This window comes from Aphelocoma coerulescens, chromosome 9 (genome assembly GCF_041296385.1).
Source record: "Aphelocoma coerulescens isolate FSJ_1873_10779 chromosome 9, UR_Acoe_1.0, whole genome shotgun sequence".
Classification (NCBI taxonomy): Eukaryota; Metazoa; Chordata; class Aves; order Passeriformes; family Corvidae; genus Aphelocoma; species Aphelocoma coerulescens.
The window spans coordinates 11,750,511-11,772,065 of NC_091023.1; the positions used below are offsets into that span (position 1 = coordinate 11,750,511).

Below are 21,555 nucleotides of genomic sequence, written 5' to 3' on the forward strand. Positions count from 1 at the left end.
ACTTGCTCAAATTCATTCCTTTAACATTATCCAGTTTTGTGAGTAAAAAAAAATTACAGGATTTTAACACTTGAGAGTTAAACATCTTAAAGGGAGCAGCAAGGCCACTTCTGTAGGCTGGTTTTCTAATCCTGTACTAAAATGCAAGCAGTGAGGTAGCAAACAAATTGAATAAAAGCCTTAAAGTTCACTTTGTATTACGAAAATTTATACCATTTGTCCAGCAGTAGTTCATTATGTTTATTGTTCAGAAGTTAGTTAGATGTGTAGTAATGATTACAGGATTCAAGGGTTTCAGGTGTTTTATAGGTAAGAATATTTTCCCAGTACTACTATTAAATCCTGGTGGTAGTGACTAAAATATTAAATACTGTGCAGTAACTAATAAACTAAGTGTATTTCATATGCATTTTTTTCTTTCGGGGCAAAGAAAAGGAATGAAGATGTACCAAATTTACTACATTGTGTAATATAATAACTTTCTTGACATTTTAATTTTTAAATCAATTTTTCCTGGACCTGTGAAAAAAATGACTTCTGAATTTTTTTTCATTGTTTTAGGATGCACAGACTTCTAGAACATTAACTCTTATATCAAAAGCCATCCAGACCCTGGGGAGTTGGGGAAGTTTGACCAAAAGCAAACTTGTAAGGCTATTAAAATTCTTTCTCATTTCATAGACATGATGAACATTCTGTTTATTGAAAGTTTATATGAAAGTTTATTTATGTCAACATACTTTTCCTTTCAGTCAAGTTTCAAGGAGACATTTATGTGTGAGTTTTTCAAAACATTTCAAGAAGAAAAATTTACTGAATCTGTTAAAAAGGTACCTTTCAACTTTATTTTTTTATTGTTGGTGTATCTGAGCAGTCTTCATTATTAGAAGGTGGTTTGTTCAGTTTTCTACTAGAGAGAAAAAAAAAAGTTGTGGTCTGTTTCAGACATTAAAAAAAAACCCAAACCAAAAAAACAACATAGCAAATCAATACAGTCAAATACAGAAGAGATATATATAGTGAACAAAACTAAATCAGTTTAAAACATTAAGTATACATTTTTTGAAAGAGACTTCATTGGATTGCTGTTTAGGAACTCATTAAAGAAAACTTGTGTGAGTTCTGAGCATCCCTTGTTACATTGTTCCAAGGTCCTGCAATATGTGTTCAAATGTTGCATAAAATAACTGTTCTGTTCAAGGAGAAATGATACATTTATATTTTCAGAATAGCTTTTGCGTTTTCTCGTGTTTCTAGATAGTGTATATTTGTATTCCCTGTGGTTTTTTTCCTTAAGTTCCTAGATGACGTTTCCTCTACCGAGATTAAAGAGCCCAGTGGTGTGAGCGAGCCAGTACATCTAAAAGAAGGGTGAATATATTTTGAATTTATATTGTGCATAACAGAATTGACTTCAGTGTTTTTTCATTAATGCCAGATTCAGATTAATGCATATTAAAATGTCTGATATACTTTAGAAATTATATTTGTAATTTAGAGAATTCTTAGGTTGCAGAATTAGTTTAAAAGAACAGATGCCAGGTCTAATACTTTAAATGCTTTTTAAAATACTTTAAAAAGTAATTAAAAGTAGCTGAATACCTATTGAAGACTGACTGCATTACTGTCACAGTTCAGCGTGTGCTCTGTGATGGTTTTTGAGGATTGTGAAAGTGTATATTAAAAGAATGTTATTAATTTAGAATTATTCTACATGCTGTATAAGCCCAGCCAGCTAAATGTTCTGCTTTTAAAGTTAGATAAAAAACTATCCTGTAATTGAAGTATTTAATATTTAGTGATAGAATGCTGTTAAATAAATTGAGGTGAAAGTCACTCTTCCTAAGAAATGAACTGTCTTTTTTGTGATGTTGATCCAGAATAGGTGATGATTCAACATTCATGGGGAAAAAATATTTAAATTTGAGAAGCAGGTTTATAAGAAGAAAAGGCTTTTCTGTGAAACAGGCATCCAAATTTCAAAAAATCAAGAAACATGTCTCTTATTAAGATACTGAATAGAAATGAAGGAGGAAATTGTAGTGGACTCAACACTATTATAGTAGTAAATTGATGGATGTTGTTCAAAATTTGGAATTCTGGATCTGAATAAGTTAAGTATCCCCTCCAAATTTACTGCCACAAGCACCAGTCTGGACTGTGTGTTTTTCAAACTCCTTTCCTGTTTTTGGAACCCTGTACATGATCACCATCTTGGGAGGTAATCTTGAAGACCTGTTTTGAACAAGTAGTAGGTTTTTTGGTTTTTTTTTTTTATGTACAGTGAAGTAGATCTTTATGTGGCTGCATGATGAACAATTATGTCTTATCTCAGTTAATGCTTTTGAAAGCTCTTCAGAATACTGTTGCATTTCATTTGATGCTCTCTTTACAGAGAGATGTACAAAAGAGCTCAGGGAAGGACTCGGATTGGTAAGAAGAATTTCAAGAAGCGGTGGTTCTGTCTAACAACTAGAGAATTCACATACCACAAACAGCAAGGTAAATAATGATTATTTTACATTTATTTTTAATTTTCAGTATTTTCTAAGTGTTTGTATATTTTTTTTGTGCTTTTAAAAGTGTGTAATTTTTTTTCTTTACCTAAAATACCTCTGATGTACTTCAGTTACTTTAGCCTTGATTAATCGAGGCTTCTGATTCACGCCTATTTTTTCAATAATAAAAATGCATATTTTGAGAGCATGAACTGCAATGTCAGTGCCCTGAGATCATAAAACAGTTCTTAAAGATTGCTTCACTCCTCTGTTTACAATGTTTTACAGATAAAGAACCAATTTTCACAATTCCAATCAAAAACATCCTTGCAGTGGAGAAACTTGATGAGAGCTCCTTCAACAAGAAAAATGTGGGTCAAAAGATAGTTTATATGTGATTCTTGATGTGTTCTTTAAATAAAAGAATGTAACTAGCTTACAGAGTTGATGAAACCCCATTACTAAACACTTCAACAAAAAGTCTTTTATGGACCAGGAATAAAAAGCTGTATGCACTATCTCCAAGTACTCTGAACATGGAAATTAACCTGGAAATTTGGATATCTGCACCAACTTTCCTGACTGATTGTGACTTTGTCACCCTCACCAAATTTCTGAAATGAAGGTTATAACTACATGACTGTATTAGAAAGCACTTGGAATTATATTATGTACTATGAGAAATGTATTATTACCAAACATTTATTTATTCCTTTTGATGAGAACTTCCTACAGTTCCTTCATCAGCTGAGACAGTTGTCTGTGTTCATGGCCTTGTTCTGCCCTTGAACTCATGGGTTATTTCAGTTCTTGTGCCAATCCAAACGTCTGAGGCAGTGCTAAAAGTACAGCTGTCACTAAGGCTGAGGATGGCTAAAGGAGAGATTTCTGGGAATCTTCTGTTGCTGTCAGGATAAGAGGCATGAAGGTTGTGCTTCATGGAATCTGGGGTCACACTTTAAAGATATATGGATGAAGAGGATGGAAGATGCATCCTGTTCTAATTTATAAGGATTCTTTCTTAGATGAGGAAGTGGTGTAGACAGAACACAGGGAGCTGTTCTGGTGGGGTTTTTCTCCTCTGTGTAGTGGAAAGAGGTGGAAAGTCTGCCATTCTCTCATCTCACTTTCTGTCTTAATTTGACTTCATTGAATTGCCTGAGCACTGAAATCTATTTTGACATATTCGAAGTTGCTCAGTAACTGGATTTTTACTCAGCAGAGTAATGTGTTTCTTCTACAGATGTTTCAAGTACTCCATGGAGAAAAGCCACTCTATATCCAAGCAAATAACTGTGTAGAAGCCAGTGAGTGGATAGAGGCTCTTTGCCGGGTAACGAGGTGCAACCAGAAGAGGCTGAGCTTTTACCACCCCTCTGCTTTCCTGAACGGGAACTGGCTCTGCTGCAAGGCCACCATGGAGAACACTGAGGGCTGTGCTCGCTGCACCGCGTAAGTCCCTTCCCAGGTGGAAAAAGGCAGGGTTCCAGGAAATGTGTGAGTCACTTTGCAGCTTGAAAATGTGGAAGCAAGGCTTTCCCTATCTAATTTAGCAAGTGATGCCACAGAAACGTGCCATAGTGATAAGGCACAAACAACTGGATTTCACTAAGTGTATTAGTTTGTCTGCCACGGTGTGGAGGTAATCAATTCAGCATGGAAATCACAAATATCCAATGGCTGAGATCTTTTCATGCAAAAAATTTGATTCAGATGCCAGGCTGAATGCAGAAATATGACACACCTAGATCATCTGTATAAAATAATGAAAATACTCCGCTGCAGAAAGTTCAGCCTGGAATTTCTCTCTCCTTAATGACTTTGTCTTGTTTTATACAATCAGCTTTTTATTTGAACTTCACATATGTTAAAGCAGTGCACTAAGAAAGTCAGCTAAATAATCTCAGATGTAGATTCTGACAAGTCATTTGGGTTTTGTAGGTATGTTGGAAAAATTAATAACATCTTACAATGCTTTAATGTCTTTTTAGAAGCTGCTGATTTCTGAAAACAAACAAATGCTGTGATTTCTTTCAAAAAAATATCCTAACCTGGGTAGGTTATATCATTTACAGACTAAGTTTCATGAAGCTGTCTATGAGCGATAAACATGTTAAAAGGCTATATTTATTGAAAAAGGAACAGTTTTTACTTGCTTTCAAGAATTACTGATATTGATTACCTGTCTCTTTGCTCACCTTTTAGAGATGTTCCTGCTGATACTCAAATTGAGATCGATGGAGACAGAGAGACAGAAAGAATTTACTCACTTTTTACTGTCAACAGGTCTAAACTACAGAAGTTGGAAGGTACTCAAATGATAATTAAGAAGAATTACACTGATACTCAGTTCTAATTCTCTAGGCCAACAACATCATTTTGAACAATTAACTGAATTTAACAATTCACCTGAAAATAATGGAAAGTAGAGAAAGAGATGAAAATACAATCTTCTCAGTGCCCTGGTGTCTGATGTTTTTCAGGCATTTATTTACAGTAGATATCAGGCATTGTTCTAATTGAATTTCCATATATGTAATATCTTTAATAGTTTAAACAGAGAGACTGCAACTATAGCTGATTGCTTTTCTGCCTTTGCCGTCCCTTTCCTTACTGTGATGAATTCTATTGGACATGGTTTTTGGTGCAAGAAAGCACTGAACTTCTCTTGATGTGAAGAGGAGAGAGCTGGATGCTCAAGATGCTGAACATGACTAGCAGAGAATAAGCTACAGAATTGTAAATACATTTAGTTGGTACTGTCTCCTGCTTTTATCTTGATCCATTTTATGTGTAAGCCAGAATAACTTTCCATTTCAGAATTTTGGAGTTACCATTTGCATAAGAGTTAGATTTGTTCTTTAATTGTTGAAATTCTAAGTGGGATGATTGTGGTTGTTTTTATAGAGGCTTGTGGAAGTATAGCAGTCTATCAAGGTCCTCGGAAAGAACCAGATGATTATTCTAACTTCACAATTGAAGATTCTGTAGCAACTTTTCATACACTTCAGCAGATAATAGATACAGTAGAAAAGCTGAATGAATCACATGAAAAATATCAGAAGAAGAGATCATCTAGTGCCAAATATGGTAGTGAGTAAGTATCCTATGTAATTTTGACATTGATAAATGTGTATTTTGAAAAAAATTGATCATGGAACAAGGCCAGGCTTGTTGGAGTAGAGATAATGAAGGTAAAGGTATAGTTAGACAACACAGACATGGAGAGAATAGGATGCATCATTTGTAGTAGTGAGGCTTTTTACCAGTTGTTGAAGATCCAAGTTTTTCTGGTGCAGGATTCCTCTGTTACTGTTGAGATTCCTTTAAGTGGGTGCAGTGACTCTTTTTGTTTCCTTGCAACTTAACATTTGAAGTGCACTCAAAATTTATTCATAACAGTATGCCTATCTTCTAATTCTTTTTTTTCTTTTTTTTCTATTTTTTCTTTTTTTTTTTCAAAATTTTGGTTTAATAATTAAAGTATCAAGTTATATGAAACTGTCAAAATCTTACTGCTGAAACATATCTTTCAGGCAGTATATTTACTGTTTGTATTTCACTTGCCATACTCGATGATAAATACTATTTCTTGTGAAGGTAAAAAACCCTGTTCTTTGGAGTACATTGTTGTTCCAGAGCACATTCTTTAATTCTCTTCAGTCCTGGCTTATGCCTATGGAACACCACTAGCAAGTTTTCAGATTTCTTCTTTGCATCAATAAGGATTGATTCACCAGGAAAAAAAGAAAAGCTCAAACCCTGATTTGGCTTGCCTGAGTTAGTGTTTGATCCAAGTTGTTTAGAAAAATTGACTGTGATTTAGAAGTCCCATGTGAAAGTAAATGAAGTCTTTGCAAATCACAAAATTTCACAATTAATGGTAGAAATAGGGTTTTTTTGCTTGATAAATTGAAATTGTATTATGAGAACAAGAAAGCAAATGTTAACCTTAAAAATATTTACATACAATATTTTGGTTTTTTGCAGAGAAAATCCGATTGTTGGAAAAGTTTCCTAACCAAAACAAACTGGCCCACTTGGATGAAAAAAGAAACTGGAAATGTTCTAGAGTGTTTTGGTTTTTTGTTTTGTTTCTTTTTTTAATTCATTATATGCATTTTTGCAAAGTATTTAAGAATGAACATACATGCTAGTTGTGTTGACAATCTATTTAATATTTAATAGAAAAATACCTTCTTGGAAATCTGGTCTTTAAGGTTTATTCTCATTTTGCTGAAGAACTTGAAGTTCCAGGTTCTTGAAGTAACAGGTGTGAATAAATCCAAATGTTGTTTTGCCATTGCTGTCTTATTGGAAAGAACTTTCTAAACAAATAAGCTTTTTCATGGAAGAAAATCCGCACTGCATTTGTTGGTTGGATTACATCTCAGTACATACACTGCAAACTTGCATGAGTTTACCATGAGTGCCTGCCCTGCTGATACAGATCTTGAAATAGAAATCCCAAGCTCTTATGATGTGGAAAAGATCTGAAGCTTCTTCACACTCGATACATTTGACTTATTTTTTCCTTGTATTAGGTGTTGTCAGGACTTGATTTATCTACAGTTGAAGTTCTGTAGAACCATCCAGTATGCTGCAAATAATCTGGACAGCAGATACCAGTGTTAGTTATGTTATTAAGTACTAAAGAAGAAATCAGGGAACTTACGTTGTACCTCTTGTTTACATTTGGGGTGAGTAATATATGGAGTGACATTAGACCACTGTCTATTTTCTTTAGCATTTTTTAAGGTACATTTTTTTTCTTAATCTAAAAAGAGGTGCAGGGTAGTAACATTCTTGTTAAATAGGTTTGCCTACAGATAGAAGAATTTAAATGTGAACAGATTGTGGTTAAGTACTGATCAATTAACATCATCCCATGTATGATTTAATATCTTGTTTTTATAAAAAGTAATAACTACGTCCAGCTCAACTTTTAACTACAAATCTAATAAGTAATCTCTATTATAATCACTCAAAGCACTTTAGATATCTGGAGTATCCCAGATTATTTTTAGATACTTTGTAGTATCTGCTTGTTATGATCAGTTGAATGATCAACTTGTTTTGTCTTTAAGCAATGCTTCAGTGAGTATTTTTGTATCTTTAGTTTCGTGGATTCATATTTGCCACTTAACACAATTTTAAACTGGCATTCCTGACTTTAGTAAGATCAATTTTTGCTCACTTCATCTGAGAAGTTAGGTTTATGCTGAGAAAAAGTGTATGTGTATAACCAGGAAGAAGCAAAGGTATTACTGTGGCAACTTTGCTTCATCAGTATTAAATACAATGGTACTCCTTGGAATATTATTTTTATTAAAAGTTATATGTGGTACTTTTATTTTTAAAGCATTTTCTGTGGGGTCTTTTGTTTTGCTGGGTGTTTTTTTAGTTTTTGGTTTTGGTTTTTTTTCCAATCATGACTTGGCCAAATTAATTAGGAATGTAACTTAGAATAGAAATACACAATGCTTGAAACAGTAAGATGTTGAAATTACCACATATTTACTATACTGTTGTAGGAAGGCTTTCTGTAATAGAGGCAAGGTGGCAAGACAGGATTGAAATTTCTTGGAATGAATGTAACTTGTTAGAATGACTATTTGGCTTAATACCAAGATACTTCAGAGTATCTGGAATTCGGTACTAGGATCTGCAACATCACAATTATTTAATCACCTCAGCTGGTTTTGCCTTTTCCTTTTTTACACATTTGATGTGTTAAACAGGACTTTTATTTGCCAACAGTTAAAATTGAGGGAAAATACAGCAATGCCAATAAATGTGTTTTGCCAAGGTAAAGGTAAAGATTAATTGTCGTTAATCAAAAGCTGCCATTAAACAAAGTTGAATGTGGTTGAGTGTCAGATTTAGGTTTTGTTGTATATGAATTAACCCTGTGGCAAACCCTCTTCCTTGGAGCCATTTTTTGTTGTTTTCAAAGTCAAATTTATGAAAAATTGAGTTGTATACTCTTGCAATGTTGGGGGGTTTTAATGTGCACTTTTTTTTTTTTTTTTTGCTTTGGTACTGGAATATTGAGAAAAAAACCTAAAAGGCCATTGAATACTTGTGACCATTAAGATTTGATTTCTCATTTTATTATGTTTTAAAGTGCAGTAGATGTTCTAGAATTTAATTAGGTACAAGTAGGATGATTAATAATAAAAGTTGCCTTCATTTTGATTAGTCTAGAAAAGTGATGTTATTCGGTAATTAGTTCTGTTAGGATTGTAAAAGTTTAAATGTTATTATGATGATGTATTGTTGAATGTATTTTTATTTAAATTTTATTTTCTTATCAAGACATTAAAATGTTTTGTAACATTGCTTGAGAATAACTCGGAAATAAATTACAACAAACCTGAGATAAGCTGTGTGTTTACTATGAGCCCTGGCTGTTTAAAATGTTAGCATTTAGCTGAATGAATTGGGGTAACATACAGGACTTGGGTATAAAAAGAGAAACCTAATTGATGGTGGGGGCAGAACCCACCAGAATTAACCTGGGGGATCTGGCTTGATCATCTACACCATTGTTGCATTCTAAATTGGTGGTTGGGGAGAGACGTGGGAGTTCATCATTTAATGTAACAGCATGCAGAGAAGCCTTAGGAATATGACTGTTTAAAAAGTTTGCAGTGATTAGTCTGGTGTGTTGAAAGATAGCTCGTACTGTGTTGTTAGGGATAGGTGACTGATTTTTTTCTTGTTACTGATTTGTGTTCCATTACCTGTGCTGTGTACCAGTACAGGCTGTAGAATTTGTCAGAACAATTTAAAATATATTGTATATGAAAAAAATAGGGTTTACTTTTCTCAATCTGCCTTCTTTTTTTTTGTAATCTGGGCACTTTTTTTGCCACCCATTCTCTCCTCTTATGTTTATGAGCATTTTTTATATGGCAGTTTTGTACAAGCACATTTTAATGTCCTGAGGTGTTTTGTTTCCTTGTGCAGAGAATGGACCTGTTGTCCTTTGTTGCTGGCATGGAAGTACAGGGCAAACCTTCTGGCCATTTTGGAATTAATTCTGAGGTAAGATGTATTAAGGCCCAATATGAGTGGTCACTACATTCATTTGTAGATATTAGAAAGCAGAGGAATATAAATATGAAATTGGAAGTACAGGAGGAATTTTTTTGTGTGTGAACATTAAAAAAAAAATTGTATGTGTTCTGTAATGATTATAGCAGAGTGATTCTTTCTTTTCTCTGCTAATGTACTGCCTTCTCTAACCATTCCACTAACCTGAGTTTTCTCTAACCTCTAACCTTTTTCTCTCTGACATGAAAAAGGCATTCCCATTTCAGGTCTGTAGATGTGTCACTCAGGGACATGGTTTAGTGGTAGACTGGGCAGTGTTGGGTTGACAGTTGAGCTTGATGATCTTAAAGGTCTTTTCTAATCTAAATGATTCCACTAATAAATATATGATAAATGCTTTACAAGACATTATCTTTAATTCCTGGTCATCTGTGTGTATTTTAAATTACAAAGTTTGCAACATTTACTCATGTGGTAAGGACAGATTCAGTATTGTGTTTAAAAGAGCATGCGCATGAAATCAAAATTATGCCAATAAGATCCCAGTAACAAGCAACTTCCAGTAGAATGGACAAATGCATGTAATTTACTTAGTTCTTAGAAATACTTACAGAAGCATATTTAACTAAGGGATAGATGATTTATGCACATTAAATAAACCAGAAATTCTTTCATAGCAGTAAGGAGAGTATATGAGTGTTACTGTGTCCAGCTGTGATGAGACTGCTGCTGAAATACTTTGTGTATTCCTGAGATTCATCATAATAAACAACTGTTTAAAAAAAAGTTAATTTCAGAGTTAAGAATAGAGCTGTAAGAATTGGGAATATAGACTGTAATTCAGCTAAATTACTTAGAAAGGCACTTTGTGTACCTAAATCAGTGACAAAAATGTTGATAATTGATTGATTTACAATCAGAATGAGATTTTAAAAGATCCAGGGGCTACAATGTTCAGGAAATGCATATGCTTTGTAAGAATTTAATTAGGTATAGAAATTAAGAATTTTAATTAGGTATTCTTGGTAAGAATATTTTGGGTAATTTTTTTAAAATAAAAGCAAATAGATTACCTTGCTGAAATGATTTTAAAATATTCTTTATGTTAATAAAGGTGCATGGAAAATAACAATCCATGTATAAATCTTGGTTAATGCAATTTTCCACAGAATTGTATGATCAAGTTTTAAATGTTTGAGTTCATCATTATTTTAGCATAATTGCTGTGGCAGTTGTATGAAGTCCAGTTAACAATTTCACCAAAAAGAGGATGTAAATCATCATACTTATTTTAGAAACTTTATGGTTTTTTGAACCCCATCAAACAATTTAGTTTGCTTTAAGGGGCTGTGATTTTGTTCCCTACTTCCATCTTTCATTTTTGGTCATTCTTTGTTCACAGGGAAAAAAAGGTGAGAGAATCACAGAACAGCCAAAGTAAACCTACTGTGTGACTTAAATTCAAGACATACAGGTGAAAATCTCTTACCTGGTCCCTCTGATTTCTCAAAAGATCCAAGATATCCTGTGCTTTATGGTGGCAAACTCCAGTGTGTCAGGGAGCAGGGAGAGACTGCTGTGTGTATCTTGAACAGCAGAAGGCTCCAAAGGCAGGCAGCCCCCCATTCCAGCAGCACTTCCCTCCCGGAGCAGCACACAGGCACCGCTCCAGAGGGCTATTTCAGCAGCTGCCTGAGAGCTCAGGCTGGAGCTCCTGGGGTTTAGCTCAGCCCTTGCTCTTCTGCTCGCTGTGACTCTGTTGCTGCAGGATACAGAAACAAGCCTTCACCCCATGGCAAAAAAGCAGGGAACAGAGGAAAAATTGGTAAGAAACTCCCCTTGAAGAATCAAGTGATCTGCAGTAAAGCTCAGACCTGACAATTAGTTGCATCTTTCATCCACAGACCTTTAAAGTACTTAATGAAAGAAAGGAAAGTATCTACAATTTGGTCTCTTCGTTCCATGCTGGGGATGGCAAGACACTATGCTTTGTATGGCAATGCAAACTTTAAAAGTCCAAGAGGAAGGAGTATTTCCTTTGTAACAAAAATGTATTTAAAAGGTGCCAGATGCAGGCAAAATGCTTTGTCTGATATTTGGACATTTTCAGTATCTCAAGCCATGAACTGACCCACCCCAGAGTACAAGATGCAGTATAAGTCAAGATGTTTTCACAAGTATTTGTACATTGAGAGTTCCCATGGTCCCAAGCTACACCAGGGGAGGTTTAGCTTGGATGTCAGGAGGAATTTCTTCACAGAAAGGGTGATAAAACGTTGGAATGGGCTGCTCAGGGAGGAGGTGAAGTCACTGTCCCTGGAGGTGTTTAAGGAAAGACTGGATGTGGCACTCAGTGCCGGGGTCTAGTTGACAAGGTGGTGTTGGGTCATAGGTTGAACTTGATCTCAGAGATGGATGAACCAGGGTGTTGTGTGAAGAATGGGGAAGTTACAAGTGTTTAGACTTCATTAAAACAGCTCAGCAAAATCAGGATCTCTTTAGTCTCTTGTGACACAGGGTTTTCCCATTAAAGCAGAGAGGTTCCTGTGCAGAAGTCATTAAGTCATTTTTTTTTTAATAACTTCTGTAAGGACTTTCCATCTGTGTATGACATGTCATGAATGTTCATTTGTTTCACTTGAAAGAGTAAAGCACAATGCATTTAGAATTCATAAAGAATTGAATTACTGGCACTTCTCTGTCTTTGAGCTCATTCCTGGACTTTTATGAAGTTCATGCCGTATCACATACATATATAGGAATATTTGGATCCCTTTGCTACTCTGTGCAGCAATGTATTTCTGTGATTTATTCCCTCCAGTCTCCCATCCAGCAAGATCCTCCCAGTCTAAAAGCATTCCGTTTTTTCCACAAATACATTGTTTTCCTAACTCCTGTTGTGATTTCCTTTTTATTTCTGCATGCTTCTGTTTCACAGAAACTGTACCTTGCATCAGGCAGCTTCAGTAAACCCTTAAGAGCTACTGCTACAGGTGGGTCTGTCACAGGCGGTGGTGTGCTGACACAGCTGCTCCCTCTGCTGTCTTCCTCTCTTGCAGCCCCACTGTTGCCATGTCTTGGCCCTAACTGGCCATTAATAGTCCCATGTAGCATATTCCTATTGGGGAAGAGTCACAGAGAGACATAGATAACCTAGAGTTTAAAAAATAGTTTTGGCAGAGAACTATGCTTAAATTTTCTTTGGCAGATAAATTGACACAGTCCTCAAGTGTTTTGATACATGTTAATCTATTGACAGAACAAACAGTAAGTGGGATAACAGTCCAGCACATGCATCAGTTGACCAAGATAAGCGCATCCTTACATAACTGTTCTTTGCATGATCATAAAACTGATATTTTTGTAAAAGCTTTGTTTTTAATAAAAAAAAATTTTCAATTCTATGTTTTGGAGTAAACAAACTGGAAAAAGAAAATAACAAAAATCTCAAAAAGTTATAAGAGGAATGAAGAAAGGGGGGAAAAAAAGGAACAAAATCAGGTTGTTTCCAGACATCTCCATTCTCAAAAGGATTCATGAAAATCTGTGCAAGGCTTTGTATATCCTTTCAAACCACTGTCTGTGCAACACTCAGAATTCAGAAAAGTGTATAGATAATGAAAATGTTCTTAAAAGGCAATCTCTATATTCATTTGAAATGGGAGTAAGAGTATGAAAAGAACACTTAAGGCAGTTATGTAAGTTGAGTGTCAAACACTTGAAGCTTTGAATGAGTATTTTTTACATGGAGACAATCAGAATTGATGAATTACACTGCATCATTACTGTGAAATTATTACAGAAATTTGATTATAGATTGTGTAATATAAAGCAATATTTCAAATTTGGATACCTACTATTAGGAACATTGCATTCACAGCTGACAAGTTCTTTTTTTCCCATTCTGTAGCACACAATTGGCTTTAATTCTAGCTGAACAATCACTTGATTGGCTGAAAAGAATTTGGTTTGAGTTCTCCTGTTTAGATATTTAATTGGAATGTTTTCAGTGAATGAGATGAGCAAATGCCCAATCTGAAATAATGTGGTTTTTATTTACAGTTAAAAACAGTGACAATGTACATAGGGGAAAAACCCTCTGAAAGAGCTGTCTTGATTTGTGCCACTCTCCCATGTGCGACCTCCTTAATGTCATGTGTGGCTGCAGAGGACAGATGAATTCTTGACTGCCAGAACTATTTCTCAAAAATGGCTTGAAATTTTTCTAATACAGCTCTTTAGGTGATAAAATAGCAAGAAAATAATTTTTAGGTGGGAAGCTATTACTTTATTTATCTAAGGCAGTATGGACAAAGGTGCCTGTATCATATTTGCTCTACTTTCACTGCTAGTCTAAGTGGGGTTTATATTTGAAGTTGCATCATGTATAGCACATGTGTGTAGGTTTGACAGCACTCAAACATAATTATGATCTCTGTCATACCTTGCTCTTAGAACTGAAAAAGAATTGCACCAGTTAGAGACACAAGGTAAATTGTGTAAAAACCCCAAAACTCCAACAGGCTTTGGTTTTGTTGTGGTTTTTTTAATCTCTATTTAGAGGTAGTTGACATTTTACATAGCAAAAATTAAATATACTTAAATCTCCATTTGTTTTTTTAACTTTAGGAACAGATACATTTGAATTTTAAAAATCCATGTAAAGGGCATAAAACCACAATATTATCAAAGGAAAAGTGTGTATGCATTTTCTTAAGCTTTTACAAAAAAGCAGTTTTTAACTTAAAACTTTCTGGATTACATCTAGTCCCAGTAATTCAAATTCAAAAGTGTAGTGATGGTTTTAAACATGGAAATGAATTATGAGTTAAAAGAGTGGGGTTGGCAAAGGTAACTGAACACTGTGAACTAAGAGAAGTGTGAATCAGCCAAGCTAAAATATCTTTTTCACATGTTGTTTAATAGTGTTCAAGGTGCTTCTGAATAGTTGAGAAATGTAGAAACATAAAATCCTTAAGATCAGTATAATTTTTTTTTTTTTTTTTTTTTACTTTATTACCAAGGTAGCCAAAGTACACACCACTGCTGAAGTGTGTGGCTTTTTCTGTTAGCAGTCTAAGGAAACGTGTTAAATTGAAAGATTGGGTTGTCTCCCCATAATCAAGGCAGTCCAGTCCATTGGTAAAGTTGTGATTGGTTCACTTGCACTACAGGTGCTCATAGTACTCTGCGTATGAGGAGAACATCCTTCATGAGCCATGCTAAGTTGGCACCTGCTAGGTGTCTTGCTGAAACATAAAGAGCGCTCTAAAGCTCTGTGCATGCATTCGGTCTCGCAGACAGGCCTCCTTCCGCCGCGGGGCCGGACCCCTCCCGCCAGGCCTTTCCCGCGCCGCCGCTGCCGGGCCCGCTCCGCTTTCCGCGCCGCGGGCGGGGCTGCGCTGCCGCCGGAGGGTGGCGCTGCCGCCTGCGCGGCCGCCGCGTCCCCGCCCCTCCGCCATGGCCGATGTGGAGGACGGGGACGAGCCCGGCGCCCCCCACTCGCTGCCGGGCTCTGCGGGCTCCAAAGCAGGCGTCCCCGACAAGATGTTCTCGCTGAAGAAGTGGAACGCGGTGGCCATGTGGAGCTGGGACGTGGAGTGCGACACCTGCGCCATTTGCCGCGTGCAGGTCATGGGTAAGCGCCGGCCGGGCCGTCATGGCCTCGGGGCGGGGGGCCTGGGCCGGGCCTGGGGCCGTGCCCGCCGCCCTGGGCACGGCGGGCGCAGGGCAGAGACGCGGTTTCCGGCAGGAGGGGGGGGCTGATGCCTCCCGCCTCCGCTTCCTCCTCCGCGCCTTCCCCGGAGGGAGGAGGAGGAGGACAAGGAGGAGGGCCCCGCGGGGGCCGGGCCGCTGCTTTCCAGGGGCCACACGCGGCCCCGTCGGGCAGCGCGTGCCCCCTGCCCGGCCGGGCCTCGCTCCCTGCGCCGCCCCCGCCGCACGCAGGGCCTGGGCCCCGCCGGACTGTTCGGTGACCGTCCCCGTCCCGTGCAGTGCCGCCTTCGTTGTGAGGGCTGGTGCTCGTCTGCGGGCAAACTCCGCAAGCACTGGCTTACAGCCGAGCTGAACCCAGTGCTGCATGTGTGCGGCTGCTGTTTGTGTGGTGGGTTTTGTTAAGGGCTTTTTGTTTGTTTGGTTGTTTTTTTTTTTTGTTTTTTTTTAAACGAAGCATTTAGGGATGTACATATAAATTCATTTTTCAAATCTGTTAATCCAGGGCGTCTGACACTACTTCACAAGTGTGATTACTGGTGCAGTTTAACGCACATAAATGTACTGAGAAATGGTTTTGAAATCCAGAGACTGCTTGAAAGCACCTTCATTGTTGAATGATATTACTGATTTCTGACATTTTTGTGAAATATGATATTTATCTTGATTCTTCGAAAACTGTTTAAATTCTTCCTTTATTGTATACGCATATCCAATTTTTACTATTGGGCTGAATCATCCTAGATATAACTGTCCTCTCGGTTGGGCTTGCAACACTTTGGCAGGACAAATGACGCAAGATTCCCTCCAGAGCACCTTGGTTTTGTAGGGCCAGGAACCATGATACTGAAAATGAAGTCAGGATTTGGTTTAACAGAAATGAGACAAAATATGCAATGCTGTCATTTCTCATAAACATTTTTACTGACAACCTGCTATGGAACAGAAGAGGCAAAAGGGTGTACTAGAGGAAAAAAGATGCAGCGCAGACTTAAGTGGTGGGAGATTGATTGTTTTGAAGATTATTTGCTTTTGTATGGTAAAGAGAGGCCACTCTGGAAATATGAAATTGGCTTCATTTGCCATGTAAACCATAATTTCAAAAATGTATTTATCCCCATTGTAGCTAGCCTGTTACAGGACACTATAAAAAAAAAAAGTCTTATATTAACAAAATCCTACCCAGAGCTATTATAAAAGTTAAAAAAAAAAAAAGTCTTTTTTTTCCTAACTAGACCAAGGGAGTACTTTTAATGTGAAACTATCAGAAAAATCTGGTAACCATTTTTTGAGAACAAACCACGTTGTTAGAATGTGAAACTTGATCATTACTGACTTCAGTTTAGCAATTTCATGTTGACCCTGCCAGAGCGGGTCTGGCTCCTGTAGTGCCACTGCGTCTACAGTAACCTTAGGTGGGAGGCAGTGCCAGACTTAGACTGGCACTTGTTGAAAGTTAGTTTGTTTGACTTTTGCAAGGGAAGGAGGTATTAGCTGGCTCCATTTTCTACTGGTTTAACTCCTTGAACCAATGTGGTCTTAGATGCACAAGGGAAAGAGGCAAAAATGCAGGTGTTAGCTGGGAAGCTCAGGATTGCAGCTGTACTGGCTTTGCTGTCCTTAGCCTTTCAGACTGACTGCCTTGGGGTTATGATGTAGGAGTGGGGACAGCTTGCTTTGGTATGGTGGCAGTGATTTCTGTCCTTGGCTCTCTGTGCTGCGCCTCTGTCTGAAACTGCAACTCTAGGGCTCGACAGGACAGCTGATTTATTGTGACTCTTTCTGCCCTGACCCCAGATCAGTAGGCTCCCACACACCATGATACAAGTTGAAGCACTTCGGCTGAATCTTCCCAACACCTTGGCCCTTAACTGCTGTTGAAATATAAATTATAGGAACAGACAACAAGAAACTTTTGCTTTTATCTCAGTGAGGAAAGGGCAGCTGTTTTAGAGTTCTCTCCTCTTTGTTCTCTATTACCTGAGAAAAGGAGGAATGTCTGGGCAGATCAGTCTAAAATAGAAGTACTGACCCTATCTGGCAGAGACAGCAAAAATATTCAAATCCAAATTCTTATAGCACGTTATGGTTTTGTCTTCTGGGAGAAAATGGTCCAACTAGTGGCATGTAGGCCAGATCCAACCTGCAGACGCTTGTTTAAACTAGTTCCTTTTCTTTGGAGGAGATGAAAATGTGTTTGCTCACATAACCATTGAACACTTTCTGTTGTGCATGATTTGTGCACGTGTGTCTGTGGCAGCCCATGTTGGGGCAAAGGAGAAGCAAAGGCATTTTTCCACTGTATTGTGTGGCACAGTAGGAAGCCTGGAAGTTGTCACTCTTGTATCTTACTGAGTCCTGGACCTGCCATCCAATCCTAAAGCCACAGACTGGAGAGCATAAAGATGATAAATACTTTTAATTAGATATTTTTCCATATTTATTAATATATATTATCAAATGTACCGCTATATTTGTATGTGTATGTGACTCCTGTGAAAATTAGATGCAGGTACTTGTTAAGGGAAGCCACTATAAAAAGTAATAGGTGGTGGGAGTTGTGGTGAGAGATGCACAGCCTAAAAACTCAAAATTGTGAATGACTTCCTTAAAAGGAGATGCTGACATCTGAAAAACAAAGTCCTGTAATTAGGGTTTGGCTTTGTGCTTGCACTGGTCTTAATATGCCTAAGTGCCTCGGCACAAATCTGCGGGCTTTTATATCTACAAAATGGAGAACGCGTTTTTTTCAGCAAAAGTTATGAAAATACCAAAGCAATGGAAAATAAACAAAACATGCTGGAGAGTTCAGAGTCCTTCTTATCTCTTTCAGATATATGTATTTCATTGTCATTTGCATAGTTTTAGAATTTAGGAGGGCTATTTAATGTTTAAGGGCCAAACTAGACATCAAAACTTGAGATTTTTACTTCTGTAAATTTGTTTTAGAGTTTATATTTTCCTCTGACAAACCTATTCTTAAGATGGAATCCTGAGAATCAAATTGAGTCTTGTTCTTGTTTACTTTTAGATGCCTGTCTTAGATGTCAAGCTGAAAACAAACAAGAAGATTGTGTTGGTATGTAGTGACTTCATTGGCTTGTTTTTCAATTGAAGCTTCTCTCAGTATGGTGCATTTTAAAGTTTGAAGGGAATACTGCTTTTATTAATGCTCAAAAGTAAACTGGTGTTTTGTTCTACATTGTATCGCCTTTTTACATTAGTAGTACTTTATGCTTTATTTTTGAGCTAATAACTAATAAAATCAGTTTTCATGTCAGCTGTGCTGTAAAACAAAACAGCTTCCAATTTTCTGTCAACACGTACACAACTAAGAGGTTTAAGTTTCTTTCACCGTGAGCATATTTGAGATCATAATGTACATTTTTCAAGTGGGTAGGAAAAAGCTACTTTTTTCTTCAGAGGTGCATACCAGAAAACACAATGGTAGTACAAATAAAAATCCTCTATTCTGAAATAAATGTGTGTCTGAGTTAGAAAGTGGTATTTTTCCCACTCTTAATTCAGAGATAATGGAGGCAGTGGCTTGGTTGTTCACTTTTCATTTTCAAAAGTGGAATCACTTCAGTTTAAACATAGTCATACCTTCAGTGCCAATGTATGCAAAAGAAAATCTTAATTCTGACTGTTTAAATTGGAAATAGTTAAAACTATCTCAGAGAGTTTGCTTTAAACCTTCAAGATAACTTTTAAACCAGTGGTAAACCTTTCCGTGCTGTTGAGCTTTGTGTTTCCAAGTATATTGTCTCAAACTTAATCCACTGAAGGGTTTTGATGATTATTTTAATGGGAATAGGGTTTTCCTGTTCTAAATATCTTAATTGGCTTGCTAAGTGTCCTATTTAAGATAGAGAGGAAAAAGTATAATTTACAGCACTCCTTTGATTGGTACCCTTGTACTCCTGTGAGGAAAATGTGTGCTGATAAGGAAAAAAAGCAAAGTAACTACATTTTAAAATATTATTCCGGAGTAAATGGATAACTGATAACACTTTTTGTAGTGTTGAAACAACTGTAGCCTGTGAATAGCTTCTGATCTAAAGTCCCATTTTAAGACTATATACTGCGTTACATGTGCCTCCTTGATACCATACATTTCAGTTCAAACTGTGCATTTTATATGAGAATTGGGTGATATGCTCTTGTGTGATAGTGAGTCAGTAGTGCATTGGCTTTATTTTGGTACTGGGAAAGATAAGGGGAAGAACTTAAATAGTTGCAGTTATTTCCTGGGCAGAGCTGCTAAATGTGTTTAGACAGCCACAAAACGCTGTCACTTTATACAAGAAGGTGAGAATATTTGCATTTCTTTTTTTAATATTTTGAAAGAAGTAAAAGGCTTGATGATGAAACTGACTATCGTCAGGATGGTCATAATAATCCAATCTCATGGATAAATCAGTGATGACCTGTTTTGTCTCTAAAGTTTCCAGTGGTTATAAATATTTGAGAGTGATAGTTTGAACCTTGCCGTAGGTGTTGATTGAGCAGCTGAGTGTGACTGGAACATGTTCTTTCTTCTCTTTCAGTGGTTTGGGGAGAATGCAATCATTCCTTCCACAATTGCTGCATGTCCTTGTGGGTGAAACAGAATAATCGCTGTCCCCTCTGCCAGCAGGACTGGGTAGTCCAGAGAATAGGCAAATAAAAACTGGAAGGGTTTCTTTCTGTTACATTTGTTGGAATGGTGTGTGTGTTATGCCCTATGCTCATGCAGAACGGAATGTGTCAATTAGGACACGACTCACTTGGTTTATCTGCTCCAGGACCAGAGTGGTTTTGGTGCAGGCTCCTGACTGCACAAGGTGCAGTTCATGGTCAGGCTCACTGCAGGGGTTCCACAATGAAACGAGATGCTACATCAACAAATGTATCTGCTATGATTAAAGTGTTACCTGTATCAGAGTATAGAAACCTGGTGGTGCAGATTATACCCTAAACACAGATCACTTCATCTTTGATAAATGAACTAAATTAAAAGGGTCACCTTACCTGGTCTGATACACTGCATAGTTTACTGTCAGGATAAAATAATTCCTAAGTAATATTGTATGCAAAAACACAGTCAGTGTGTTTTTTAAGAAACTGTTCTGGGTTTTAATCTAAAATGAACAGTGTGTAAAACATTTGCTATGTGCTTTTTCCATCACATTGTATTAAACATTTCTAATTTAGGTTTTCTTTATGACTTTTGTTTTGTTGTATCTCTAAGTGTGTTGCTCTGTTATGTTCTATACATTATTTCTACAACCATAAAATTAAAATTTAACTACATTAATAATGTAGACATGTATTTTTAATCGAAAGATTTTTGGTACTAAGACGTGTATTTGATAATCAGTTAATTAGCGGTGTAGACAATCTTGCTGGTTAGGTGATTAATATAGGAAGCAAACAAAAGTGATAATTTAAATAACCCAAGAAAGGAGGCACTAATTAAATCTAGGGAAAAAAGGTAAATTGTGATTTCATGAAAATTCAGTTAATAGAAATTTCTTTATTATCTTATTATTGGTCATAATATTTTGGAAGCATTTTTTCATTTTTGTAGAAATCCTGAATATATCATCATCTTTGAATTTTTTCTTACAGATATTTAAATGCTTGCCTCTAACTTTGTCTTTTCCCTAAATATCCAAATTACTATGAATCTGAACATATGCTGTGGGATTTTTAAAATATATGTAATGGAAAGGGAGAATTATTGCTTTAAATCTGTAACAAATTCAGGCTTAATAAAAATGGTTAATCAACATGGGTGCAATTGAAGCAATATAATATGCATTTTTACTTCAAAATTATTATGTTTAATGTGTTTCTCAGCAGATGTATTTCTATCTAGTTCTAAGTACATTTAAAGAGGTTTATCTTCACTGTATAAAGTAGTTCCAATCTTTGTGTCATCAAGCATATTGCAGAGTTTACTGTGGTTTTGTTTAATATTGTAATCTTGTTTTTAAGATGCTTTGTTTTTTTTAAATGTAGCTTTTGTTTCATTACACACTGAGATAAAAAAATCCTGAGTCACTGTTACACTGTATCACATCAGTTGTTATTATGCCAGATGATGTCTGTCTTAAAACTGAAAACAAATGTAAAATATGTTAACAGTAGTAATGAAGTGCCTCTAGCATTTATATTGTTGTGTAGTATTTCTGTATGTGTAAAAGTATTCCCAAAATTTTTGCAAAAAAAGAAAATCTGAGTGGATGTGGAAATAAATTTTAGCTTTCACAGTCAAACTGGATCTTACCTACCATGTATT

At 36.6% G+C, this 21,555-nt stretch overlaps 2 protein-coding genes across 6 annotated transcripts in view; both read left to right on the plus strand.

The window, feature by feature from the left end:
• The window catches only part of RASA2 (RAS p21 protein activator 2), a 52,758-nt gene extending 37,874 nt beyond the window's left edge, over nucleotides 1-14,884 (plus strand). For 2 of the 4 annotated variants that reach the window (XM_069024008.1, XM_069024010.1), the window contains 9 exons: nucleotides 562-648; nucleotides 753-830; nucleotides 1,298-1,371; nucleotides 2,396-2,502; nucleotides 2,787-2,869; nucleotides 3,742-3,950; nucleotides 4,704-4,807; nucleotides 5,406-5,595; nucleotides 6,489-8,889. In XM_069024008.1, coding sequence (XP_068880109.1) covers nucleotides 562-648; nucleotides 753-830; nucleotides 1,298-1,371; nucleotides 2,396-2,502; nucleotides 2,787-2,869; nucleotides 3,742-3,950; nucleotides 4,704-4,807; nucleotides 5,406-5,595; nucleotides 6,489-6,519 — 963 coding nt within the window. In that variant the 3' untranslated portion in view covers nucleotides 6,520-8,889. Of the gene's footprint in view, nucleotides 1-561; nucleotides 649-752; nucleotides 831-1,297; nucleotides 1,372-2,395; nucleotides 2,503-2,786; nucleotides 2,870-3,741; nucleotides 3,951-4,703; nucleotides 4,808-5,405; nucleotides 5,596-6,488; nucleotides 8,890-9,470; nucleotides 9,549-10,959; nucleotides 12,891-14,857 lie in introns of those variants that run through there. The other 2 variants (XR_011152663.1, XR_011152662.1) reach the window with 2 other exon arrangements.
• A 96-nt stretch (nucleotides 14,885-14,980) lies between these two features.
• On the plus strand, nucleotides 14,981-21,532 carry RNF7 (ring finger protein 7). Of its 2 annotated transcripts, none has more exons than XM_069024034.1 (3): nucleotides 14,981-15,188; nucleotides 18,301-18,348; nucleotides 19,820-21,532. In XM_069024034.1, the coding sequence occupies exons 1-3, from the start codon at nucleotides 15,018-15,020 to the stop codon at nucleotides 19,874-19,876; spliced, it is 276 nt and encodes a 91-aa protein (XP_068880135.1). In that variant the 5' UTR covers nucleotides 14,981-15,017; the 3' UTR covers nucleotides 19,877-21,532. The 2 variants fall into 2 exon arrangements, with proteins under 2 accessions (XP_068880135.1, XP_068880134.1); XM_069024033.1 differs by having other exon boundaries at nucleotides 14,985-15,195.
• Nucleotides 21,533-21,555: the final 23 nt, after the last annotated feature.